Source organism: Mustela nivalis, assembly GCF_964662115.1.
Source record: "Mustela nivalis genome assembly, chromosome: 17".
In the NCBI taxonomy this organism is placed as follows: domain Eukaryota; kingdom Metazoa; phylum Chordata; class Mammalia; order Carnivora; family Mustelidae; genus Mustela; species Mustela nivalis.
Genome location: NC_139036.1, coordinates 49,434,775 through 49,445,796, shown reverse-complemented (window position 1 = coordinate 49,445,796; position 11,022 = coordinate 49,434,775). Strand labels below are relative to the sequence as shown.

The 11,022-nt window shown below is 59.5% G+C and overlaps 1 protein-coding gene across 1 annotated transcript in view; it reads left to right on the top strand.

Annotated features, from left to right (window-relative positions):
* Positions 1-215: 215 nt before the first annotated feature.
* The window catches only part of CACNG4 (calcium voltage-gated channel auxiliary subunit gamma 4), a 59,747-nt gene continuing 48,940 nt past the window's right edge, over positions 216-11,022 (top strand). The window contains exon 1 of the mRNA XM_082706809.1: positions 216-676. Within this exon, the coding sequence (XP_082562935.1) occupies positions 457-676 (220 nt within the window). The 5' untranslated portion in view covers positions 216-456. The remainder of the gene's footprint in view (positions 677-11,022) is intronic.

The window sequence follows — 11,022 nt, the reverse complement described above, 5'->3', positions numbered from 1 at the left end:
GGGGAGAGGAGCGGGGGAAGAGAAAATCCCGGCCGGGGGAGAGGGGCCGAGAGCGGAGCGCGAAGCCGGGCGGGGGCCGAGGCGCGAGGGGCGGCGCCGAAAGGAGCGGGGCGCGGGCCCGGAGCGCGGCGGCGGCGGGCGGAGGCGCGGAGGGCGCGGGGCGGAGGCGCGGGCCGAGCCGGGAGGGCGGGCCGAGAGGGAGGAGCCCCCGGCCTCCGCCGCCAGCCCGCCCGGCGGCCCGCGCAGCCCTCACTCGCCGCCGCGCCTCGGAGTTTGAGCCCCGGCGGGGCCCGAGCGCAGGCACGCCCGGGGCGCGGGGTCGGAGCGCGCAGCGCGGCGCCGCCCCCCGGCCCTCGGCCCCCCAGCCCGGGCGCCCCCGGAGCGGCGCGCGGAGGGAGGAGGGCGGGCGGGCGCGGCGGGCCGGGCCGGCGGGCGGCGGACTATGAGGCGCCCACCATGGTGCGATGCGACCGCGGGCTGCAGATGCTGCTGACCACGGCCGGAGCCTTCGCCGCCTTCTCGCTCATGGCCATCGCCATCGGCACCGACTACTGGCTCTACTCCAGCGCGCACATCTGCAACGGCACCAACCTGACCATGGACGACGGGCCCGCGCCCCGCCGCGCCCGCGGCGACCTCACCCACTCGGGGCTGTGGCGGGTGTGCTGCATCGAAGGTACGGCCGGCCGCGGCACCCACCCACCTCCCGACACACGCACACGCACACCCTGCCCGGGGTGCCGGCCGGGAAGGGGGTGGGCGCGGCACTGGCTCCGCGCGACACACAAAGGAGCCGGAGCGAGCGGGCGGGTCCCCTCGCGGCCAGCTGTGCACCAGCTCGGGGTCCCTCAGGCCGATCCCACAAACTCCACGCACACGCACACCCCCTCGCACACAGACACAATGAAACACACGGAAACTCACACGGGCGCGCGTGCAGCCCGAGACCGGAGCGATCCCGAGGGGCCGCGCCGGAGCCCCCGGGGGAGGTGGAGGATGGCGTGGGGGCGGGAGGAGGCTGGAGTTGGGGGGAGCGGACCGGAGAGGAGGGGAGGGAGGAGGGGGAGGGGTTGCTTGGCAACCGGTGTCTGTGCGATTGCTATGGGAACTGGCCATCCTGGGGCGGGGCCGGCCGGGGGCGGGGAGCGCTGGGGCCGCTCCTCGCTCGCTCCAGGCCCGGGCCGAGGGGTGGGGGTGGGGGTGGGGGCTGTGCTCCGAGCGGCTCTGGGCGACCTGGGTCGCCGGAGCCTGACGCCGCCCAGACCCTGCTCCGCCGCCTACTCCTCCACGGGGCCCCGGCCCGCTGCTCCCTGCTCGGCGGGGAGGGAGGGGTGCGTCACCGAGGCTGCCCCCCACCCCAGACTAGGGGAGCAAGTCCTTCGTCGCGGTCCCTCGGCAGGGAGGCTGCGGGAGACCTCGGCAGGACGCCAGAGTGCGTAGGGGCGACCCGCCGACCAACAACTGCCTGGGAGGGGCGTGGCCGCCCCGTCGGTGCAAGAGGGGCGGGCGCGGCGCCCCACGGATGCGCGAGGGGGGCGTGAAGTAGGTGTTGCAAGGTTGGAATGCCTCTGGGGGCCGGGATTGGGTGTCCCGGGACCAAGGGGACCGCTCCCTCTGCGGGAGGGGCCCGGACGCCTCCAATGGCAAAATGCGCCCGACTTCAGCGCCTCCAGCCCGCCCCGCTGCGGAACGGGAACTAACAGGTGGCTGTGGAAGGGCGGTCTGGCCCCAGCCAGGTTGTGAACGGGGCCTGCCGCTTTGGTCTTGGCTTTCAGATCGGAAAAGGGATGGGGGGAGTTGGCGGAGCGTTCCTTTCCGATATCCTTGGACAGAGTTTCCTCTTTCTTTTTCTGCAACCTTTTCCCGTGTGTTAACTCCGCCCTTCCGTCACTCGGGGAGTTCTCCCACACACCCAGCCTTCCTTACTGCAGTTACAGCCCCTGCAAATAGTTTAGCGGGTTTGGAGCTTGGTGGAGGTTGGTAGGAAGCTCTTAAAGAGATGGCCCTTTTTCTGGCCGCATTTGGAGTCATATAAAAAGAGGCTTTGTAGAGCTGGGTCGGCTCGGGAAGGCTGAACTTGCTCCCTTTCCCCTCCTCCTAGACCTGCCCTCGCGGGAATCCTGCCCACCTCTGCCCCCCACACCCTCTCCCAGACGCGGCTGCCTTGCCCTTTGCAATTTGGAGTTTAGTGCCAGGGCTAAGTGGAGTCTTGGAGGAGCGGGCATAGGTGCAATCAGTCGTTTGGGAAGCAAGCCACACAAAGGATCGGTGGGCCCACGATCACACCCTCCTTTTTTCTTTTGAAAAACATCATTTCTGGTGTGCAATTGCTCAGATCACAAACACCTACTCTTCTCATCTGGAGAATGTACCCACGTCACTACCTGCCAACGGCACCTGAATTAGACACAGAACAGGGGCCGCAGAGCCCCCATGTTCTCCCTCACAGAGGTTCGGGGGGCACAGTAAGTCATGCCGCTGTCATCACCCGAAGGCACCCGTGGACCCCAAGCCTCCCAGTTTCCCAGTGGGAATCGGAACTAACTCCTCCACAGCGGCGAGCCCGGCCTCTGCAGAGCGGCTCGAATGCCTCCTTTATTAATTCCTCATCCTAATTAGGATTGATGCTGCACTTAGCATCTTGCCAGCTGCCTCGAGCCGTTTGCACTCGGTGTTCATCAAGAGAGCCCCAAGCCGATCTGGGCAGCTGGCTCCGCTGGCGGAGGGAGGGTGGAGAATTGCCATCTGGGGGACTTCACCATAAGAACTGAGCTGCCTCTGTCATTCCCCACCCACCAGCTCAGGGGTTCTGAGGGCCAAACCAGGCCACATCCAAGGGCTGGACCACCCTCGGACCAACCCAGGACCAGGAGAGCTGGTTCAGGATTCCTTGTTGTGGCTAGTATCATCCTTCCCTGGACCTGGGTGGAAACTGCTGGCTCACCTCGGGGAAGCACAATCGCCTGACATCTGTGAGGCCTCCACCTGCTAGAGAGGGTCCAGGCGGGGACCCAGGCTGCACAGCCATCCCATGCCCCTCCCTGGAGACCTGCCCCCCCCCCCCAGTATTGGCTTTGTGTGTAAAAGGCATGATTTCCACCTGTTCTCTAGCCAAGTGCTCCCAAAGCTTTACATGGAGTGCTCCCAAAGCTTTACATGGAGTGCTCCCAAAGCTTTACATGGGGGGGGGGGGGCAGAGAGAAAAGAAAAAATCAAGCCTCTGGGCTGAACCTAGAGAAATATTGGAGCAGGGCCACTAACAAAACACTGGTTGTGACTGTGCTGGCGACAGTGATTCCATTTCCTGGTTGTCTCCCGTCAATGATGCTGCCGGGACCGGAGAGCCGAGCCCTCTGCGTACTGAAGGCATCCCAGCAGTCGGACAGGCCCGCCCCCAGCCAAGCAGTGCTGGCGTCACCCCAGCCTCTTTCTGCACACCCCCCCTCCCAGATCCTCTCTACCGGACAAGCGCTCGGAGCCTGTGCATGTTAGCCCACGGCACGTTCATAACAGCCCCAAGAGGATACTGTCTGCATCCCCGTAGGCAGCTGAGGGTATAGAGGCTCAGAGAGGGTGAGGCACTTGCCCGGAGGCACCCAGGTAGGAGGCTGCTGGGCCAGATTTGAGCCTTTGTCTCACTACAAAGCTCTTCCCACCATGTCATCCTGCCCTTTCCCAAACAGCTTCTGGGTTGCCATTAAAAATAGAACCAAGTACTTGACTACCCAGTGGAGCCTAGCTCTGAGGTTGGGCTGACAGCAGCATGAAGGCATTCAGAAGTGAGAATGTACAAGTGATGCCCAAATTGCATAACATACTCTTTCTCCCCTCCCCTCCCCTCCCCTTTCCTCCCCTCTCCCCTCTCTCCTCCCCTCCCCTTCTCTTCTCTCTTTGTCTATTTCTGCCTCTGTCTCTGTTTCTGTCTCTCTCTTCTTCTACCACGTTCTGGACTAGCCCATCCCCATCACTATCGGCCTCCTGCTCCCTTCCTTCCCAAGCCCACCTCATTCTTTCTTTGTGTCTTTGGTGACACTCAGCCCAATGCTGGGGACACGGGAAAGAAGTCCTAAATCTTTGTGGACTTTTCCCTCGTAGGTATCACCAACCAGCATTTGCTCAATCTCTAATGCGTCTGGCAATTAGGCGAGGTATGGAATGTAAGCAAGCATTAGGGAGCGTGCACTGTGTCCTGGGAAAGTCCCCACGCCCGCTCTTAGTTCCGGAATGTCCGCGGGGGCCGCTGGAGGTCAGGGTCCGTAAGGGACCCACCACCATAACCCGAGCAACGCCTCTCATCCAGTAAACCCAGACTTCATTCACGTTATGGAACACAGAGAAAAAGAAACTGTTAGTACTGCACCCCGGGGCCAGGGGAGCGAGAAGACAACTCTCAGGGACCAGCCAGGGGCTTCAGCCCGCCCAGGCCCCGCCCAGTTGCCAGGGGGGCGGGGCTTCCTCCTCCAGGACACTAGGAACCCTTTCCAGGCAGGTGCTGGGAAGATTTGCCTTACCACACTCCCAACGTAGGACCATTCAGAGACGTTTTGATTCAAATAACGTCCGTTCCACACCCACTCCACTCCCAGGCACTGCGCTGGGAACTTTTCCTGTCTGTGTTTGCTTTCATTTTCTCTTGCGAAAACTCACAGGCAGCCTGTCCAGTCAAGCCCGGGTGGGGGACAGTAGCCAGAGCAGGTCTCCCTCAGCTAGTCACCTCACCCACCGGCTCTCCTTTGCCCTCTGGTGTTGATAAAGATGCCCATCACTTGGTGAAGACCTCCGTGCAGGACTCCGTAAGTTCGTGTAATTGTCAACCGTAGTTCAAGGCAAATATTAATTACCTGCCTTTCATAGATGTGGAAGATGAGGCTTCCGATGGTCAGAGCTCTTGAGTGCTGTAGAATGTCTTCTGTCTGAATAGATGAGCCCGCTTTCCACCAGCCAGAGGATGTCCTTTATTTGAACCACACAGATTTGGGAAGGGGTGAGTGAGGGTGTTGTCTTATCCCATTGGCTTAAGCAACATTTATTTCTTAGCGTTCTGGAGGCTGGAAAGCCAAGATCAAGTACCAGCCAATTTGGCTCTTGGCTTGCAGGTAGCCCCCTTCTCACCGTGTCCTCACAGGGGGGAGTGCGAGCTCTCTGGTCTCTCCTTATCAGGGCATTAACCCCATCATGAGGAACCCCCACCCCGACCACCACCTCAGACCTCATCTAAACCTAGTCACCACCTCCAGAGCCCCACTGCCAAGGACCCCAGGGGGTTAGAGCGTCAACCTATACAAATTTTGTCCACATATAGGAATTTCAGAAGGACACCAGCATTCGGTGTGGTAGAGGGCTGATCTCCCTTCCTGTGCCTGCTTCCCCGGGGCTCACTCTCCAGCCACTCAGGAAGGGGCCCTGGCAGCCCCTTCTCCTGTCTACCTTCCCTTAATGTCCTGCTTTGTTCTTTGCTGCTTTCTCTCTTCTTGTAAGAACAACCCAGCTCCTTTGAACTGGACCCGCTGACTTCATGAGGAGAGGCTGGGGATCCCAGGGGTCTGATTTAAGGACCTCACCACAGAGCCGGATTTGGAGGACCCCCCCCCCCCCCGGTGAGGGGCTTCAGAGAGGCTCAGTGGGAACGCAGCAGCTCTTTAAAATAAATCTCCTGGGTCAGTCTCTTCAGATGCAGAGACTCGAGATTTGGGGGCTGTCGTCACAGAAATGCAGCAGAAGAGACCTCGGGTCGTCAAATCCAGAGTCTCAGAAGGCAAGGGAGGCAAAGAACGGCGTAGACAAACCAGAACTGCGGAAGAGGGCCCGGTGGGCCTGAAGGGAGGGGCCTAGCTGCTCTGGAACTTTCCTTCCATTTCTGGCTTTCAGCTTTACAAGCCCCAGAGAGCCCCCTGCCCCCAGCCTCCTGGTTGAATCAGGTTCATGAGGCTTTCACACACGGGCCAGCAGGGGGAGGGGGGGCAGGGCTCCTCTGGCCAGAAGAACCTCTGAGATTACTTGGTTCAGTGACTCTTGACCTTTTTTCTGCTAAGACACACACGCAGAAAGGCTCTAAGGCACCAATCTGCCGGGCCTGCTTCTTTTTATTCATTCATTCATCCAATCCACTCACTTATTTTCATTCCACACATGCTCGCCAAGTACCTGCTCTGTCTCAGGCGCGTGAGGCTCTTCGTCACACGGCGGACGGGACAGACTCGGTCCCTGCTCTCCCAGAGCCAACATTCTCATGGGGTAGCTGACGTTTCCAGGCATGGATGAGGGTTAGGATGGACGCAGAGCGGAGGTGTGCTGGGAGAGGCTGGGGAGGGTTGCCATCGGTCAAGGGGACAGGGAAGAGCTGTCAGAGGACCGGAGGAAGAAGGAAAACCTTCCAGGAAGAGGAAAAGGCAGGCTGAGGCTCTGAGGCAGGAAAGGCCGGGCAGGGCTCCAGCACCGCGTGGGGGTCCTCGAGAGGCTCCTGGAGGTCAGGATCAAGATCAATGCTTTGCGGAGTTTGGGGCTGGGGAGTAAATTGACCTGACTTATGGTTTTAGAAGAGTCTTCAGCTGCACATGGGGAGTGGAGACTCTGGAAGGCAAGGGAGGCCACCAGGAGACCAGTCTGGTCCTCACTGCCGGGGACCCGAATGGAGCCTTGGGGCTAACTGGTGGCAGCAGAGGTGGGGAGTCAAGGCTGACTGCCTGGATTGACTCCTGGATCTGGGGCTATGGCAGCTGCGAGACGGCACGGCCATGGCTGAGTGGGGAACACGGAGGAAGGAGCAGGAACGGGAAGGGAAATCAAGCATGTACTCATGGGGGTGCCAGGATTTGGTGCGACCACCCAACATGCCCTCCACCGGAAGTCATGCTGGGAAGTCCAGAGGAGGGTAACTCAGGAGGACCACTCTATGGCATCACAGGCCCGAGTGTCTGGATTCATCATCAATTGCCCGTCACCCCGGGACAGGGTTTCTCAACGTCAGGACAGCGACATTTGGGTCCTTCTTGGTGGCGGGGGCTGTCCTGTGGGCTGTAGGCAGTTCAATGGCGTCTCTGGCTTCTCCCCACCAGAAGCCAGAAGCATCCCTCTGCTGCCAAGTTCTGATAACCAAAATACTCCCAGACGTTGCCCAGTGTCCCCTGGGCATGGTGGGGTGGGGGGCAGAGTGGGGAAGCGAAATCAAACCCCTGTGGAGAACCACTGCTCTGAGGGAGTCAGCCTTTAGGTGGGGGGCTGAGGCGGACCCGATTTCTGGCAGCTGGTAGGATCCCCACTCTTGTCTCATTCCTTCAAGAAACCATATGTACAGATAGAACGAGGTGGCATCTGCTTTAGGTGACTGGTGGCAGAAGGGGTCACTTCTATTCCCTTATTAAGAGTAATGACTTACAGGGGACCCAGCTCACCCCCGCCTGTGACACCCCAGCATGTGTCCACACTAGAGATGGGACCTGCCCATGGGGCCCAAGCCTCACACTCTGCAAGCAAAGGAAACCCAAGGCCAAGGAGGCAAAGTGACTCGTCCAAGGTCACACGGCTTGTTGGTAACAGACCTGGGGCAGAAGGGGGTGTGGGGACTGCCTGGTTAGGGCTCGCTGGGCATAGCCTTCCCTCAGGCGGGCATGGGGGCAGAGGCTGGGCACTAGGCAGCAAGAAACACAGGGAATGAAGGGAACTCACTCCCTCCCGGCCTTCCTCTGCCACAGCTCATCAGCTCCATCACAGTTAACCCACAAACACACACTCAGAGCAGCAGCCCCTGGCCTCCGGTAAGGACACGTGAGCACTGGCCAGATCCCTGAAATCGGGGTCAGTAAGAGAACACGCTGGTTCTAACCCCAGGGCCACGCCCAAGACCCCCCGCTCCATACCCCTCGCAATCCTTCTCTTTACCCCCCTGGCGCTCAGAGGGTACTGATGAGACTGTCTCTTCTGAACTGAGAGTCAGGACGTGGTACCAGACGAAGGACATAACCATTTCTCCATTTCTTTATGTGAAAACCTTTCAAAGCTGTGAAAATGATATCATACGATTTTACTTATTTAGTTCTTCTCCCTCCAACCAAAAAAAAGAGAGAAAGGAAGAAAGGGACCCGATCTAAAAAAAAAAAAAAAAAAAAAGTGGAGGAGACATTGGGTCAGAAGTAGAAACAAGAGCAGGAAAGTAAGGTGCTGGTTGAGTCCGATTAGCACACAAAAAGCACGCTGCAGAGGCTGGCTGTGTTGCTGGAGATGGGCCACCGCTTGTCCCTGAGCTTCCCGGGGCTGGGGACAGACAGGAGAGCATGACCAAACGTGGGGTGGCCAGTATGCACACGGTAGAGGAGATCTCTGCTGGAGAGAAGCCTGATTGTCTCTGATACGGAGGCCTGGGAGCAAAGTATTCCCTGCTTCCTTTTATCACATTAAAGTAGACTCTGTTGAAAAGGCAGCATGGTGGGGGCGGGGTGGGGGTGGGGGGTGGTGGCGAGGCAGGAGGCCAGGTTTTCAGTTCAAATCCAGGCTTTCCCAGGTAACTGTGCTGCTTGGGGCAGGTTACTTAACCTCTCTGAGTTGTTCACATACCTGGAAAATAAGATAATGAAGCAACAAATGTGAAAGTGCCCAGCGCACAAACACAGAGTAGATACTCCCCAAACGGAATGCTTGTTAGGACAACCCTGGGGAGGACTCAGGAGTTTCCCAGCAGGTTCCCGGGTGTAGACATGCCCCTTTGCATTTCACGCGCCCTGTGATTGCTCTGCAGTGGCAGGACAGGGCTGCGGCCCGATGACCCTCCGAGGGAAGCTCCGGGGTTTTTGCAAAGCAGACGGTCCTGCCTCTGGAGGACTCTGCCAGCTCAGAGATGACAGACTGTGACACCATGACTGTGACACCATACTCAGCCATGCCTGAGGTTGGCTCTCCCTACCCTCCCGCTTTCCTGGAGCCAGGATGGGGCCTGGGAGCCACCCTGTTGGGGATGCTGGGTCCGAAGAGTAATCTGATTATTTTGCTCCCCTAAACATCAGGATCTGTCACCTCACTTCCACCCTTCTCCACGACCTCCAAGGTCCTTCAAGCCAACCTCCCCTAAGAAACCAGCCAACCCCCAGCCTCCAGCCAGCAAAGCTTGTAACCCCAGCAGCCCTCACCCTTCCCCTGCCTCTCCCGCCCCTCCCCCACTTCCAAGGATTGCACACCCGAAGCCAGGTCCTTCCTGCCGACATCCACCCTTCTGTGCCTCCCACCACACCAAGCCCACAGAGGCAGAGGTCCTCCCAAGAGCTGGTTAGGTGTCCCTCCTCCTCCCTGGCCATTGCCCCGTCTCTGAGAGTGTGGAAAGACCACAGGGACTTTTTGACCCAAGCCCAGCTCCAGAGCCTGGGAGAAAACCCATTAGCTAAGGCCGGTCAGCTTCCCCGGCTCATCATCTGCCCTGGCTGTCTCCGTCACCCACTGGCCCCAGGGGAGCACGGCAGGACTAGATGCCCATGGCAGCTCACTCTCCCAGCCCCCACTAGCCCACAAGGAAGCACCCAGCCCTGAAGTCATACGGACGTGGGTTTGAGTCCGGATGGCCACTCATCAAGGTACCTAACCCCCGCCAAACACCAGTCCCTTCATGGTGAGATAGCCCCTGGGGTCGCTGGGAAGGTTTGGTGAGAAAACCTCACGGTTATATGCAAAGGGTTTTGTGCAAAATTACCTCCGAGGTGCCTGGCATCATTCAAGGCAGGATTACCTTCTCCCTGGTTCCATGTTTCCAGAACCTTGGAAATTTCCCCAGAAGAACGAAGTTGTTCCGCGTTTGCAGCGGGCTTGAGCGGGGTCCCGGGTCAGCTCACTGGCCCCCAGCGTCTGGGAACAGGAAGACACGGAGTTTCTCCAGGGATGTTCGGGCCAGGGGAGAACATGGTGCCGTGTCATCACCTCTTGAGGCAGAACTGCTCGAGTGGCTTCTGTGAACCATAAAATCAGAACCCAAGGGCTCTCCATTAGGAGTTGAAATAAGGTCTAGCACCAAGGCAGTGCCCAGAGCGGTGACGGCAGCCACCCGGGCTGAGAGTCCCTGCATCACATTTCCTGGCACTGAGGCTGTCGCTGCGAACTCCTGTGTGGCGGGATCCGGGCTGTGACCGAGGAGGACAGGATGCTGGGCTGTGGACACGTCAGAACGGGGGTCAGGAGACCTATGGCCTGATCCCAACCCTGCCACTGACCATCTGAACCGCCTTCTGCTTGTCCCCCGACCTCGCAGAGCCTCGGTTTGCTTGTTTGGCCAATTGGCAAGTGACACCTGCGCCTCCGCCTCCCTCCTTCATCCCTTTATCTCCCCACCCCTCCCCCCTTTCTCTCTCCCTCCATCCCTCCTCTCTCCCTCCTTACTCCTTCCCTCTTCCCTGCATCCTCCTTTTGTCCACTGTCCCCCACTGGGGTTAGGGGACTATGCAGTGGGAAGGTGCTGGCAAGGCCATGGCCGCTCCCACGGAGGCACTTGCAGAGGGGACAGGACCTTTGCACGTACTTAGCAAGGAAGCGTATGTGGGCAGCAGCCTCCCATATCACATGAGCTGCTGCTGGCCAGCGTGGTCTCTCCTCAGGACAATCGGTCACGATTCCTCTCCCACCCACTGGGTGCTTAGCGCAACCTCCAGCAAACACTGTGAGCCTGCTCTGGGTCCAGCACCGTGCTGGCCACCACAGAGGCCAGACGAGAGCCACTTTCTTGCGGGAGCTCCCCTAGCCCTGCCAGCTCCCCCCCCACACACACACAGAACACACCTGCTGCTCCCCTGCCCCTTCTCCCCACCTGGCTCCCAGCCTCTGTCATCTCTCGCCCTGATGCCCCAAGCAGGGTCCTGACCCATGTCCCTGCTTTCTCTCCTGCCCCCCACCCCATGCCAGCCCTTCACTCATAGCCAGAAAGTTCTTATAAACATATAATCAGGGGACACCTGGGTGTTCCTGGGTGGGGACACCTGGGTGGCTCAGTGGGTTAAAGCCTCTGCTTTCAGCTCAGGTCATGATCTCACGGTCCTGGGATCGAGCCCCACA